The following is a 16,357-nucleotide window of genomic DNA, read 5'->3' on the forward strand; positions in this document are numbered from 1 at the left end:
TCATCCGTCCCACCTGTAAGCTCCGCCTTCTGCTCGCTCCGTTTCTGGAATTCAGTACGTGAACAGCACGAAGCACCTTTGCAAGTTGCTGGGAATGGGCAAGAGTACATTTTAAAACGTTTATGATCACTCAGAGGAAAAACAGGTTCTTTGGATTCTCTGTGGCAGGGAACATACAGCTCACCTTTGGGGGGAACATCCTACTGGCAAAATAAACTGCTTAACAGTGAATCGTTATAGCGGTAGTTTTCATAATACGATCCAGGGATTGGAGAAAGGGGACTATATAATATATCGGCCAAGCCAGGACACTTTTGACAGTGAGAACGAGCACTGTTAATAATTATGCTGTAAACCACGTCAACAGATGTAAACTGGGACTGTCCTGGACAAATTGGGATTGACTGGCCGTGGACCACCTACCCCAGAATTACCTGAGATGCTGGTTAAATGCAGATTCCTGGGCTCTGCCTCAGCTCTTCTGATTCAGATTCTCTGGGGTGGAGGCCTAGGAATCTTGATTTTAACAAATGCCCCAGGGGAATTCTTTTAAAAAATGTAAGTTGGAAACTGCTGCTGTTGGTTCCATGGTCTCTTCTGAGGAGCTGGTGCAGCACTGACACCAGAACCCAGTGCCTCCAAAGACACTTGGCTGCACTTAGGTACTTCCTGACTGACTGAGAGATGGGGTCTTCGTGTTATTTGCCAATGCGTCATTCTTTTACTAAGTCTTCAGTGATGAGTGGGTGTCTTTTTTCAAATTTGAGAGCCGCACAACTGCCTGTCCTGTGTTCTCATCACTAAAAAACAAAACGTCTAGAAAGTTTGAGGCAAGAAACTTCGGTTTGGATGATTCCTGGGGAGTATTAATGTCAGGAAATCAGCATGTTTGCCTTGGTTCCCCTACCGGCTCCCTGTTAACTGTGCTTTGGTATCTTCATCTATTAAATTAGGGAGTTGGACTGCATGATTTCAGGGTTCTTTCCAGGTCTGATGTTACAGGGCTCTCTTTAAAACCTAAAATGTGAAGCAGTTACTAATCAACTGCTGTCATGTTGTGCTGTATCTTGCCCAAAGAATACCAAACCACTGAGTCTTGAAAGCGACAGTGGTTTTAGTTAGAATTCTTAAGTCGTCCATCCAGCAGTCACTGTGCTAACGCATCATTCACATCTGGGGAAGAGCATTCTTGTAGCAGCCACTCCTGCCCTGTTTGAAATTCAGCAAGTAAGTATGGTTTACACTCACAAAGAGACCCTCACTCAAGAGTCTGTGGTTCCATGAAGCTGCTGAAGAGCATTGCACTGTAGTGTCGGTTTTTACTTCCTTGTCCTCATTTCAGAATTCTTTCCAATGGCTTAACAATGCATGTTTACAAATGGTTATCTGCTGATGTTTTCGGGTGTTCATAGTAACAGAGACATACTCTTTGCTCACGTGAATAAATTATAAAGCATCACATAGGAGGGGTTGCCTCTGTCCACCACTAGAACTCTGTGATGATGGGCATGTTCTCTAGCTTTGCTGTCCAATATGGCCACCACTAGCCACCTGTACACTTAAAATGTGGCTAGTTCAACTGAGGAACTGAATTTTTAATTGGTATTCATTTAAATTCAAATAGCCACCTGTGGCTAGTAGCAACCATATTGGACAGTGCAGCTATGTACAGCCATTACACGTTGTTGCATTTTTTTAAATTAACATCGAGTACCCATTTTCACCAGTCATTGGGTTGGGTGCTTGACAGTACCCTTGTCATTTCTAAATGTTGGTCTTAAAATGAATCCTTTGTCCTCTGCCTACTGATGACACTTTCATTAACATAAGAGTCTCTCTTTGGATAAGAAAATAACAAGATGATACCTCGACCTTTTCCTGTCCTAGCTGCTTGGCACGTCACTTCTCATCTTTGCTACAAAAGGCATTGATTGTCACCCTCCTTGAATCCAGTTCTCTCAGAGGCTCACTTTGTTCTCTGAATTGAAGTGTTGACTATAGCCCAGAGGGTCTCAACCTGGCCACATTGGAATCTCCAAGTACTGGGGCCCATTTCAGATCCATTCCATCAGATGGTGTCTGAGAAGTCTTTTTTAAAGCGTTCCCTAAGAGATTCTAACATGTGACAGGATTGAAAAACCACTGATCAAGTCCAAACCACAGACCAGCCTCTGAGAGTGGCTAAAATTCTGGGAGCAGCAAATCCTGTCTCCCTGGCATAGAGCAGGCCTAGGGTCCAATTGATGTTCTATTTAACAGGTAATTGGGAAATACTTAGAGAAAAGGCCTTGTCGATTTGGATTTTGGACAACTGAGCAGCTTTGCCGTTTCCTTCTGTGCAAGAAACTCTAAGCTAATGCTACTCTTACTGTTTTCTGGCATTCTTGTCCAAACAGAATTTGCTAGTGCTCAAACAAAATAAACATGTTAATGATTTCAGCAACAGTGATGGACGCAGAAGCGTTCCAACAGTTCCTTAGTAACAGCTTAATAGTGTCATCATTTCTAAAGTTAGAGGTAATTATTGTCACCTTGGCACAATCATTGGAACGAGCTTCTTACATGAAAACTGCTCTTTTTCTAGGGCTTCGACTGGTAACAAAATAATAATTTATGAAAGCAAATTCTGCCCCATTATTCTGGGAGAAGTCCGTCAGCCACCCTGCAATTGAAGAATCTAAGGTGAGACATCGAATGACCATCTCATCCATAGAACAGCTCTGTTCAAATAGAGTTCATTCCAGGCCAGGGCCCACACCTGTTTGGTAAGGCCTTTAGGGAAAGAGTGTGCTGACGCCTTGTGACTTAGGTAACTAGCCTAAGAGTCTTCCTGTTCACGGGCCAGCTGAGGGGTGATGTCACCAGCCTCCACCGTTCAGCATTCTCAACAAGTGGTTTCTCATAAATAGAAAATCTACTTTTACAAATCTATTTTTTTTCTATTTTTCCCTATTCTGAGTAGGAGTTAGCAATCTTTCTTAGCACTCTGGGAAATTTAGAGCACTCCACCCCAAAGAGATTAGTTAAAAGAAAATAAGTGAAGTTAGTCAAATGATTGTCAAATTCTCTTTGGCACAGTCCGAAACATGGACTGTTCATCAAGAGCTCAGTAAAGCCAGAGGCTGGGCCACTCAGGAGAGGTCAGAATTGAGAGTCAAGTTACTGAACTGAAATTGCGGTGGGGGGAGGGATGGTGTCCTCTTTTGTCTTTGTATCTCCAGCACCTACGAGCTCACGTAAATATTTACTGAATGCTTCGGACAGGAATGTATTTGAGACCTTAAGTTAAAATGCAGATCAAAGGCAACCATGGAAAAATAAGTTACTCTAGAAAGGAGCATGGCATACCTTGATACTTGATGGCTGGAAGTGAGTCCCAGCTTAAACTGGCTGTGGTCAACCTCCAATGACCAGAAAAACAAAACCAAAAACAAACCAGGGGGAGCATAGGTAGGAAACAGATGCTGCCTGATAGCCAGAAACTGTATTCCTTGGCTTATTTCAGCAAGAATGTGTCCAGCGATCAAAGACTTTGGTTAGCTGCGCTTCCACTTCTTGTCTTCTTGGTATAGCCAAATATGAATTGGAGGATATGTACAGAGAAGAGGGAGGGAGCTCTTAAACTTCCTTCTCTACCAGCCACGGCTCCATGTTCATGAGTTGAGGAGCCAACCCTTCCTTTCCTCATGGACCAATTAGCCTGTTCATTTGGGTCCAACATCTCCCATTATACCTATCCCATGCTTCTCTTGTGGATGTCAAGACTCAAGAGAAACATTTAAGGGGTCCATCGCGAGTAGATGTAGGAATGTTAAAAAGAGGAACACGAATCTCTCTATCTGCATGAGGATTACTTCTCCTCAACTCTGTTAGGATCTGGAAAAAGGTTCAAGGGTTTATGACCATTGTCTTCAGTCATGGAATTATGGCCCCCCAAAGATGTTCACGTCCCAATCCTTAGAACCTGGGAATGTGTTTTATTACATGGCAAGAAGGAATTAAAGTTGCTGATGACCTTAAAATAGGGAGCGTGTCCTGGAGTATCCTAGTGGGCCCAATGTCATCATAAGGGCCCTCATACATAGAGGAGAGAGGCAGAGGGAGTGTCATAGTGATGTGATGTGAGAAAGATTGGACTGGCCATTGCCGGCTTTGAAGATGGAAGGGGGCCACGAGCTAAGGAATGCAGGCTAGAAAATGCAAGAAAATGGATTCTCCCCTAGAGCCTCCAGACAGGAATGCAGCCCTGCCAGCACCTTAATTTTAGTCCAGTAAGACCCATTTTGGACGTCTGACCTCCAGAACTGTAAAGTAACACACTGTGTTGTTTTAAGCCACTGAATTTGTTACAGCAATAGGAAACTAACACACACACCTCTTCAACTACTTTATTGTTCATCCCTGGGTGCCAGATATGGGAAAAAATGGAAAAAGAATCAATGACTCAGTTGTGTCAATGTCAGTTTGTATGGTCAGACCAGTAAATGGCATCTTGCCAACATCTGTCCAGTGGAACGTGATTATCAGACAAGGAAGTCTGGTTATCGCCTCAAGCTATGTAATGAGTCATGTCCTGCCATGTGCATGGCAGAAGATGACAGGTTTTCTTTGAACTTGGAAATTTTAGAGCGACAAGTTCATTTGCAAGTATAAGAAGTTGAAAAGGTCCCCGTGGAAGAGGTAAGGTATCCCAGCTCTTTCAGGTATGGATTCATTAATTCTTTTAAAATGGAAGATGATGTATCAAATATTTTAGTTATGTCTAATCCCTCCATCAGAACTCAGCTTTGATGAATAGAGTACAGTAACCTGGCAGATTAATTCCTTTCCCTGCCCCCCAAGAAAGATAACAAAGGTAAGGAGAATAAAAATTGCTTACAGGAGACAAGTCAACCCTACTCTGAACATTTCTCCTCAAGTTTCCCACATGTGGTCAACTGCAGCTGACATTCAACCAATGTGGTGGGTTTTTTTCTAGAATATAAGTTATGGCAGTACAGGGCCTAATGTAAAGAACAATTTGCACCTGTTTATGCTCTTAATGATATTTCAGATTTTACTGGTTCTTTATTTTCAGGATTTTACTTGACGGTTTCTTGAAGAGTTGGATCACTGAGTATACACTTGGTGCTAATGAACTGTCCCTCTTTGCCTGAAAAGCATCTCTGTAGGAGTCTTTTTATCTAATAGCCTCTGCTGAATACCTGGAGAAGTTGCTTAAACATTCAACTCCAATAAGCTGTGAGGACTTCAGTACAAGAGGACTGTGTGTGTGTGTGTGTGTGTGTGTGTGTGTAAACATTTTTGATAGCATACCTTTTAATCCTAGGGGTTTGCTAACAAACGCTCATTCTCTTTGGAGCAAATATCAGAGTTCTTAAACGTGAGTTTTGTTATGCCTTAGAACTGCTTTTCCCTTGAGAACATTTCTGAGGTATCATGGAAAGTGAAGAAACCTGTAACTGTGACTCTAAATACAGCCTGTCGAGAATGTGTTTGATCTGTATGGCAAAAGCCAAGTACTGTGGTCTGTGAACGATAGGAATTCAATTTTTAAATGAATTCCCTTGCTGCCTGCAGGCCTGGTTCTATTTCTTCTAGAATCTAGGCTGATGTTAGAACTGTTGTCGGTTCAAAGAGCTAAACCCCTCCAGATGGAGTTAACAGAAGCTCGTAAATTCGGCTAGGAGGGCCTGAGCACAATGCTCATGGAAGGCCAAGAACATCAATCTGCCTTAATTGTTGACATTTGGAATCCTGATTGAGCGCCTCCACCCCCATCTATCTGCTTCCAGCTGACCAAAGGAGCTTTTCCCCACAGATGGAGAAGTGGTGGAAATGGCCACGCCCCAATGTTTAAGTCCAGGTGAAAAGTATCCCACCAGGCAGCTAGATAAGAAGGGTGGGTGGAGCCCGAGAGCCTGCTGGAGGCTGCGGGCGTGAGTGCGGCACTGGTGCTGTCGGTTGTGGAGGTCCCAGGCCACGTCTCCAGCGTCCCAGTGAAGGGTAAGCACTTCCTCATGGTGGCTCAGCGACAGCACCATAGCTGGAGAAGCTTAGGGACAACGCAGCCCGCCTCATAAATTCAGAGACTTTTACAGTCAAAGGAGACCTCAGAAACAATTGCCTTCAACCCCTTCGTTTTACAAAAGCAGACGCTGAGGTCTGAGAAGTGAAGTGGTTTGGCCGAGGTCAGAAAGCAAGTTGGCAGTGGAGCGTACAACTCGGGGTCCTGGCCGGGCTCCCTACGTGACCTCCCCTCCAGGTGAGTGCTCCTAAGCAGACTTTTTTTTTTAATTGAAGTGTAGTTGATTTACAATGTTGTGCTAATTTCTGCTGTACAGCAACGTGACTCGGTTATACACATATATACATTCCTTTTTGTATTTTTTCCATTATGGTTTACCCCAGGAGATTGGCTATAGTTCCCTGTGCTATACAGTAGGACCTTGTTGTTGAATCCATCTACTAACCCCAAACTCCCAATCCATCCCTCCCTCACCCCCCCCCCCCCCGCCCCCTTGGCAACCACAAGTCTGTTCTCTATGTCCATGAGTCTCTTTGTTTAGTAGATAGGTTCATTTGTGTCATAGTTTAGATTCCACATATCAGTGATATCATGTGGTATTTGTCTTTCTGGCCGACTTCGTATAATCACTAGTTGTTCCATGTTGCTGCAAATGGCATTATTTCACATTTTTATGGCCGAGTAGTACTCCTTTGTATATATGTACCACATCTCCTTCATCCACTCCTCTGCTGATGGACCTTTAGGTTGTTTCCATGTCAGGCGTGAGCCAGCCGGCAACTCCAGGCTTGGCCCCGCGCTGCACGGCACGCAGACCCATCATTCTGAAGGGCTGGGGCCCGGCTGGGCGGAGGCACGATAGCGGCCACACCTGCACTCTTCCGTATTGCGCCAGAGCTCATAAGTAGGAACACACAGCACCACGCTTTTAAGAAACACAGTAGGAAAAGTGCAATTCTGCATCCCTTTATTTATAAACACGTTGGCAATGCCGTGTCCCGTTGGCGAGCAGGAGTGGGTCTGGAGCGGGGCGGGGGGGGCATGTGCAGGGGTAGGAGTGGGTTGGGGAGGGGTGGGGCTGATTCCGGAAGTTCGCGTTATTCAGCACCAGAGCAGATGCTTGGGCGTAAGGTCGGGCTTTAACCCAGACGAGTCGTCGTCTTGTCTCACGTGTACAGCATAGTCTTAAGTATGTATGATCTTATGGCTTTGTCCCGGGACACACTGCAGGGACGCAACAAAAAACTCAAGTCTAGAGAGAAAGTAAAAGTTGCAAACGCCTCATGAGCTCATTGTGTTTTTTTAAAAAAGGACAAATCTGATGGCCAAGACTAGTGCTGAACGGATGCTTGAGGAACAGGGACATCTCTGCTCCCTTCGGGTTCATCTGATTCAGCTGAGTGTAGGTCGCCATCTCGCAATCTCTCCCTGGGGTATGCCTGGGTGGTAAGTCCCGAAGATGGAGAGAACGAATCCATGCTCTTCCCGTCCCTCCCTCCAAGGATGGACTCTCAGTAACTCCAGCCTAAGGCATGGAGCAAGCTGGCCATCCCGCAGCTGTGTCTCTTCCCCGCACAGCAGGTCAGAAGGCAGACTTAGGTCTTGGGATCACTCCTCTTGGGGCTGGTTTCCTTTGCCTTTGTAAAGTCCTGGCCCACGGGAGTTGGCTTGCCAGAGACGGGCCATTCAATGTGACTATGACATTACAGTTGCCCCATGTTTTTAGCTGGTGAACATTTGATTTCAGGGTCCCCAGGAGGAAGATGTGGCAGCTAATGGAGAAGGGCTGAAATGGGGAAGCTGGACGGGGTGGGGGGACGGGAACCCACATCCTGCACAGGTACCCACTAACCTTGGGTGTCTGTGAAAGAAAGCCTGGCTCCTTTACCTGGTAGGGAGTGAGTGACACTTGTAAGGGAGCGGAAAGGAAGTACGCCCCCCCTCCTGCCCATCTTCATGTAACCTGCCTCCTTCCATGACCTAAACTGTTCTTCACCAGCCCTCAGTCTGAAGCTTCCTTCCCTGTCTAGGGCAAAAGAACCTTTCCTTGCTTTTTGTCATTCCCGCTTACCTCTGCAAGCTTGTGTCACACTTTGCACATCTCTCATTCCAGCCTTAACGCACTCTTGGCCATTACTGTTGAGTGGCCGGCCCGAACAAAGAGCCGCCCCATCTCCTCCCAAGCAGGAGAGGAGGGGCAGGGACAAACTGGTGGCCGGGACGCATCAAAAGTTGGGTTGCAGAATCTCCTCATTCCTTCTCAGTAACCTCGTAGCCTTAGGGTGGGGAGGTATTGTTACAGGTCAGGAGGGGGACAGAGGGTGAGACCTAGAATCCACTTGTGGGTTGTTACGGCCCATCCCTGGGATATCCCAGGCATTGGTCATTTCCCATAATTGGTAGCTAGGATGGCCCTGAATCTGATGAGTTATATAAGCGGCACCTGTCAGTGTGGTGCGTGAGGCCGGCAAACTTAGAATCTGCCCGATACATCAATGCCAAGCTATTTGCTCGAGCAGGAATCAGGTAAAAGTGGATTCATCTGCTCTGGGCCGTGGCAACAGCCCATAAAAGGCATTCCCAAGAGAGTCTCCCCTACAAGGGAGGCCCTGAAACGGTTTGAGCGCGCAGATTCTCTTTCACCTACTTGCCTTTCTCTAGGCACCTCTTTCTCCTTTTCTCTTCCCTTGTTCTGACTGCCTTGCCTTCCCCAGCGGGCCTCCTCACCCTGTCACCGCTCAGGAGATGGTGGGCATACATGCCCAGTGTGCCCTGGGTACATGACGGGAGAGAGACCAAACGGGCACGGTGGAAGAACGGGGCCTTTGCCCCTCTCAGCAGAGCAGCGCTGTGGGCCTTGACGGCAACAAGTTTTCTTCGCACGTGCCGTGTTCCCACCAGCTCTCTGCCCTGTGAGTGCTCGACACGGTTCCGGAGGAAGTGCCCAGACAAGGGGGTTCCCAGCCAGCTTAGCCGCACGGTTTTGCTTCCCAGCAAACACCACTTATCTCCAGGTGGGTAGGGAGGTAGTTCAACCCCAACACGAGGGGGAAAGACATGCCACCTTCCTTCACTGGTTGCCCCACTTGTCACCCAGAAGGCTGTTTCCCAGGGTCTCTGAAAGGGAGAGTTTCTGTCACGAGATGCCGGGCTCTGTCCGCAAGTTGCTGTGTCGGGCCTCTGGCTTTACTGGGACAGCCGGGCAATGCCTCTTCTACCCAATGCCTCTTCTACATCTTGCCTCTACCTGCTCATTTCCACCTGTGCTTAGGGGACAGTAACTGCAGACAACTCAGCAGGCATACTTAGCGTCTTCATCCCATTTGAAACCTAGGGCCGGGGAGGTGGGTAATTACAGGACTACCTGGAACGTCCGGATGCTGAGGTCCGGCTGAGGTTTCCACCTCGCTCGGCGAAACTATTCAGAGCCTTCCTCTACCCAGGAAGATGATGGGAGGCTGTGAGCACAACATGCTGATTTCGTGGCTGGGACATTTCTATGGGAATGCAGGATGAGCTGACGAAGTGCCCAAGTCACAAGGGAACCAGGTAGTTCTTAAGACCAAGGGTTTCAGCAGGGTATTAGGGTGAGAGCAGTAGAGGGGGATAATGTAAAATGCCACCACCATAGATTCATATTGCACATGGTACACACCCTGGATGGCGTATTGGGAGCATACATAGAACAGATACGTGCAGGTAGCACCCCCTATTGGTATACTATGTGGTTTGGTACATCAAACCGTTACTTGAGGTCTATGAAACTGTTAACTGGTCAGAAATGGGAAAAGCCGTTCCATAATAGCATCCTTGAAGGAGAAGCTTCAGGAAACATCTACCATCTGCTAAACTTGGAGCCAAAGCAAAGCGGCTCCTTTATATACATATACACACACATATACATATATATATATATGTATGTATATATATGATGTTCTGTTTTGTTGCATTTCCCACAGATTAAGGTAGTTTCTGGAAAACAAGTCAAACCAATGATGAAAGAGTACAACCAGGAGACATTACGCCTTAGGTGGCGTTCTCCTTAACAAAACTGTCCTTGGAATAAGAAGTCGAGGTTCACGCTAGGTGACCTTTGATATACGTAGCCTAAAGCAAGGCTTGGTCTAGACGCCGCGTTCCTGGAACTGGAAAGAATTGATGTGTTGCAACATCAGGTCTCGTGGCTAAACTGAGAAGGTGGGCATTTGTCTGTAGCTTGACTATTTCAGAAGCACTGTGCCACCTCTACTGGAAACAACTTTATTCTGGTAGAGCTCGGGTGGTAGGAGGCAACGTGCAGGGCCCTTAGGAGCTGGAAGTAGATTGAGGGAGCAGACGCTTCCACAGGTGGTATGCTTGGTGGGGGCCAGTGTAAGGACCAAAGCAGAAGGCACGCCACTCAGTGCAAGTCTCCCAGGGGTGCTCTTCATCTTTCCTTAGCAAGGTTAAAGTAGTGGTTCTAGATGATGCTAAGAAGGTTTGTATAGGTTGTCTGGCGGGAAACCTCCATGCAGAGTCCAAGTCTTAGGCTGAGTGGAGACTGACGGAGAGCTGGTCTCACGGCCTTCCCTTAGCAGAGCTCAGGGTCTCCTGGCCGAGCTGCAGCTCCCACGCCACTCAGGCATCCCCCGTGCCCCCGCCCTCCCCCCAGCCTGGGTGGCGTGGCTCTTGTTTTCTCCCAGCAGCCTTTACTTCTCATCTTCATCCCCCTCACTCATGCTGCTGATGGAGGCTGAGGCGGCTTTGGGTGAGGAGGGGGGTGAGGTTTTGTTCGGGAGCCACGAGAAGGTGGGCGACGGGGAGCGTGAAGGGGACCGGCTCCTGGTGGGGCTGCTCACAGGGCTCTGCTTCGGGGACAAGGCCTGCAGCATCCGGCTACTCCTCTCCTGGAACATCTGCTTCTAGAGGGAGAAGGGAGAGAAGGCGTCTGTTAAAGGAGCCTTCTGAGGCGGGAGGGAAACAAACAAGGCAGGAAGGACAGCTGCTGCTCTAAGTACCTGCACGCACAAACGCAGGCTCGCATGACAGCCCGTGTTCCCCAGACTATCTCTGGGGAGGGGCTGAGTGAGATTCTGGGGCGGGAAGATGCTGCCACATCAGATTATCCTCCCGGCTGGTTCTTGGGGCTCATCCCTTCTTACCACCTTTTCCTCCATCTCCAAATCGAACTGCTATCTGATGTGCCAGGCAAATGGCAATGTCCTCGGTACTTCGAAGTGCAGCAGGAAATAAAACAAAAATCCCTATCCTCATGGATATGAGGGAGGAATCACACGATAAACAAAATATGAGGTGTGTCAGATGGAACTATGGTCTGAGAGAAAACTACAACGAGAGAGGTTAGCAGATTGGGGTGTGGGCCGGGGAGACAGGTGGGCTGCAAAGGTCAGTAGGGCGCTCAGGGAAGGCCTCACTGAGAAGATGCTGTCTGAGCAGAGACCTGAAAGAGGTGAGGAGGGGACTACATGAATGGCAATCGGGGGGAAGCACGTTCCAGACAGAACTCCGAGAAGGGAGCATGCAGTGCACGTCCCAGGACAAGCAAGGAGACCCTGTGGGCTGGAGTGGAGTTACCTGGGTGAGGAGGGGCATGGGGGGAAGAAAAGGATAAAGTTGGTGGTCATATCGAAGCTGGGGCTTCAGTGACATGCGGGAAGATGGGGTGGAGATGGGTGGTGAGCCCGTGGGGCTGGATGAGGACTGGCTTTCCAAACAGAAGGTGCTAAGTAGACAGGGCTAAGCATAACTGCTTGGCCTGACTGGACCCCAAGTGCCTATAGGGTGACAGTAGTTGAGGCTGGAGCACCAGGAGGAGGATGGATTTCTCCTGAGGAGCCCCTGGAAGATTTTAATCAAGAGAAGGGTATGGTAAGATTGGTGATGTAGAAATACCTTTGGGTATGAGCATAAAAGCAAAAAAAGAAACCATTAAAAAAAAAGATTGATGTTTGGCTGTATAGAAAATTTAAAACTTCTGTACCTAAAAAAAAAAAACAAACCACTATGAAATAAGGTACAAGGCAAATGAAAAAAAGGGGGAGGGCTTCCCTAGTGGCGCAGTGGTTGAGAGTCCGCCTGCCGATGCAGGGGACACGGGTTCGTGCCCCGGTCCGAGAAGATCCCACATGCTGCGGAGCAGGCTGGGCCCGTGAGCCATGGCCGCTGAGCCTGCGCGTCCGGAGCCTGCGCGTCCGGAGCCTGTGCTCTACAACGGGAGAGGCCACAACAGTGAGAGGCCCGCGTACTGCCAAAAAAAAAAAAGGGGGGGGGGAATTTTTGCAACATTTAAATACAAATAAAGCATTTTAGTATATAAACAGAGCTTAGAAACCAAAAAGAATATAACGACCATTTGGCACATACAGGTAACTCACAAAAGACTTATAAATGAACTCTAAAAAATGTTTGGCATCACTAATAAACTAACGCAAAGTGATGTGAGATACCTCTTTTAATATATCAGATTGCTAAAGATATTTTTCATCTTCCCAACCTTTTAAAAGTTTTTCCAGTTTTGAGATAGAATTGACATACAATTCAATTGTATGAACAACTGAACTTCTCTTTCTGGTTCTTAAACTATATACGTTTAAGGTGTACAGCATAATGATTTCACTTAAATCGTGAAATAATTACTACAATAAGGTTAGTTAACATCCATCATCTCATATGGATACAAATATTTTTTCCTTGTGATGAACACTCTTAGGATGTACTCTCAAAACCTGTATATATACCATACAGCAATGTTAAGTATGGTGATCATGGTGTACATTACATGCCTAGTACTTACTTATAACTGGAAATTTGTACCTTTTGATCCCCTTCATGCAATTTCCCCTGCCCATACTCCCTACCTCTGGTAAACACAATCTGTCAGTGAAATCATACAGTATTTGTCTTTCTCTGATTTATTTCACTTGGCAAAATGCCCTCAAGGTCCATCCGTGTTATCACAAATGGTGGGATTTCCTCCTTTTATATGGATGAGTAATAATCCATTGTGTGTGTGTGTGTGTGTGTGTATAAACCACAACTTTGTCCATTCATCCATCGACAGACACTTAGGTTGTTTCCATGTCTTCACTATTACCAATAATGCTGCCATGAACACAGGGGTGCAGTTATCTCTTCAACACAGTGTTTTCACTTCCTTCAGATATAATAGTTGACCCTTGAACAATGGGGGGGTTATGGATGCTGACCCTCTGCTGTCGAAAAATCGGTGTAAAACATTGGAGTTGGCCCTCGGCGTTCACAGTTCTATGTCTGTGGATTCAACCAACTGTAGATCATGTAGTAACTTAGTATTTAATACTGAAAACAATCCAAGTATAAGTGGACCCATGCAGTTCAAACCTGTTCAAGGGTCCACTGTATTCCCACAAGTGGAAATTCTGGATCATATTTTGAATTTTTTGAGGAACCTTCATAATGTTTCCATATTGGTTGTACCAGTTGACAATCCCACCAACAGTGCACAAGCATTCCCTTTTCTCTACATACTTGCCAGCATTTGTTCTCTTGTCTTTTTATTGCTCACACTCTAACAGGTGTGAGACAATATCTCATTGTGGTTTCGATCTGCATTTCCCTATTGATTTAGTGATGTTGAACATCTTTTCATGTACTTGTTAACCATTGGTATATCTTCTTTGGAAAAAAGTCTTTTCAGGTCCTTTGCCCATTTTTAAATTGGATTACTTGGTTTTTTGCTACTCAACTCTATGAGATCTTTATATATTTTGGATGTTAATTCCTTATCAGATACATGGTTTGTAAATATTTTTTCCCTTTCCGTAGGCTGTCTTTTAATTTTGTAGGTGGTTTCTTTTGCCATGCAAAATTTTTCAGTTTGATGTAGTCTCATTTATTTTGTTGCTTGTGCCTTAGGTGTCATATCCAAAAAATCATTGCCAAGACCCATGTCAAGGAGTTTTGCTCTGATGTTTTCTACTGGGAATTTTATGGATTGTGATCTCACATTGAAATCCTTAATCTAGTTCAAGTCAATTTTCGTGGGTGGTGTAAGATAGGGGTCTACTTTCATTCTTTTACATGTAAATGTCCAATTTTCTAGCACCATTTATTGAAGATACTGTCTTTTCTCTAGTGAGTATTTTTGGCTCCCTTGCATGGGTTTACTCCTGGGATCTCAATTCTGTTTTGTTGGTCTATGTGTCTGTTATTATGCCACTGTCATACTGTTTTGATTACTACAGCTTTATAGTATAGTTTGAAAGCAAGAAGTGTGATGCCTCCCACTTTGTTCTTCTTTCTCAAGATTGTTTTGGCTGTCCACACAGGGTCTTTTGTGCTTCCATATAAATTTTAGGACTTTTTTTCTATTTCTGAAAAAAAATGCCATTAGAATCTTGATGGGAATTGCATTGAATCTATAGATGGCTTTGGATTGTATGGACATTTTAACAATTCTCTCAATCCATGAGCATGGGATATCTTTCCAGTTATTGGTGTCTTCTTGGATTTCTTTCTTCAGTGTCTTGTAGCTTTCAGTGCAGAGATCTTTCACCTCCTTGGTTAAATTAAGTATACTATTCTTTTTTTGTGTGTGTGGTACGCGGGCCTCTCACTGTTGTGGCCTCTCCTGCTGTGGAGCACAGGCTCCGGACACGCAGGCTCAGCGGCCATGGCTCACGGGCCCGGCCGCTCTATGGCATGTGGGATCTTCCCAGACCGGGGCACGAACCCACGTCCCCTGCATCGGCAGGCGGACTCTCAACCACTGCACCACCAGGGAAGCCCCAGTATTCTTTTCTTTTTGATGCTACTGTAAATGGGATAATTTAAGTCTCTTTTCCATATAATTCATTATCAGTGTACAGAAATGCTACTGATTTTTGTATGTTAATTTTGTATCCTGCAACTTTACTGAATTGATTAGATCTAGCAGTTTACTGATGGAGTCTCTAGAATTTTCTATGTATAAAATCATGTCATATGCAAATAGAGACTATTTTACTTCTTCCTTTCCAATCCTAATGCCTTTTATATCTTTTTCTTGCCTGACTGCTCTGGCTAGGACTTTGAGTACTATGTTGAATAGGAGTGGTGAGAGTGGGCAGCCTTGCCTTGTTCCTGATTTTAGAGGACAAGTTTTTAACCTTTCACAATTGAGTATGATGTTAGCTGTGGGACTGTCATATATGGCCTTTATTATGTTGTGGTATATTCCTTCTATACCTAGTTTGTAGTTTTTAACAGCTGTCATAAATAGTTGTTAAATTTTGTCAAATGCTTTTTCAGCATCTATAGGGATGATCATATGATTTTTTTCCTTTCATTCTATTAATTGATGCATCACATGGATGGATTTGTGTCTGAACTATCCTTGCATCTCAGGGATAAATCCCACTTGGTCATGGCGAAAGAGCTTTTTAACGTGCTGCTGAATTCAGTTTGCTAGTATTTTACTGAGAATTTTTGCATCTATATTCATAAGGGATATTGGCCTATGGTTTTCTTTTCTGAGAGTGTCCTTTTCTGGCTTTGGTATGAGGGTAATGCTGATCTTGTTTGGGAGTTTCCCACCTCCTCAGTATTTTGGGAAGAGTTTGAGAAGGATTGGCATTAATTCTTCTTCAAATGCTTGCTAAAATTCACCAGTGAAGCCATCTGGTCCTGGGCTTTTCTTCATTGGGAGATTTTTGATTAATGATTCAATCTCCTTAATACTAATCGGTCTGTCCAGATTTTCTCTTTCTTCCTGATTCAGTCTTGTTAGGTTGTATGTTTCTAAAAATGTGTCCATTTATTCTAGTTTGTCCAGTTTGTTGGTGTATAAATTGTTCATAGTAGCCTCTTATAATCCTTTGTATTTCTGTGGTATCAGTGGTAATGTCTCCCTTTTCATTTATAATTTTGTTGATTTGAGTCCTCTCTCTTTGTTTCTTGGTGAGTCTAGCTAAAGGTCTGACAACCTTGTTTATCTTTTCCAAGGACTAACTCTTAGTTTTGTTAAAGTGTTGTTAACCTTTTCTATTGTCTTCCTATTCTCTATCTCATTTGTTTCTGCTCTAATCTTTATTTCCTTCCTTCTGCTAACTTTGGGCTCAGTTTGTTATGCTCTTTCTGGTTCCTTAAGGTATAGAGTTACGTTATTTGAGACTTTTCTTATTTCTTAATGTAGGCATTTATTGCTATGAACTTCCCTCTTTGAATTGCTTTTGGTGCGTGCCATAAGTTTTGGTATGTAGTATTTCCATTTTTCATTTGTCTCAAGATAAATTATTTCCCCTTTCATTTCTTCTTTGATGGGTCAGGAGAATATTATTTAATTTCCATGTATTTGTGAATTTTCTACTTTTC

At 45.1% G+C, this 16,357-nt stretch overlaps 2 protein-coding genes across 6 annotated transcripts in view; both read right to left on the reverse strand.

Moving 5' to 3' along the window:
• Positions 1 to 323, reverse strand: part of KLHL15 (kelch like family member 15) — a 475,484-nt gene extending 475,161 nt beyond the window's left edge. The window contains exon 1 of the mRNA XM_049705175.1: positions 313 to 323. The gene's annotated coding sequence lies outside the window, so the exon portion shown is untranslated. The remainder of the gene's footprint in view (positions 1 to 312) is intronic.
• A 6,753-nt stretch (positions 324 to 7,076) lies between these two features.
• Positions 7,077 to 16,357, reverse strand: part of PCYT1B (phosphate cytidylyltransferase 1B, choline) — a 166,837-nt gene continuing 157,556 nt past the window's right edge. For all 5 annotated transcript variants that reach the window (XM_049705182.1, XM_004284918.3, XM_049705183.1 and 2 more), the window contains one exon: positions 7,077 to 10,929. In XM_049705182.1, coding sequence (XP_049561139.1) covers positions 10,717 to 10,929 — 213 coding nt within the window. In that variant the 3' untranslated portion in view covers positions 7,077 to 10,716. The remainder of the gene's footprint in view (positions 10,930 to 16,357) is intronic.

The sequence above is a fragment of the Orcinus orca genome, chromosome X, assembly GCF_937001465.1.
Source record: "Orcinus orca chromosome X, mOrcOrc1.1, whole genome shotgun sequence".
NCBI classification, from domain to species: Eukaryota; Metazoa; Chordata; class Mammalia; order Artiodactyla; family Delphinidae; genus Orcinus; species Orcinus orca.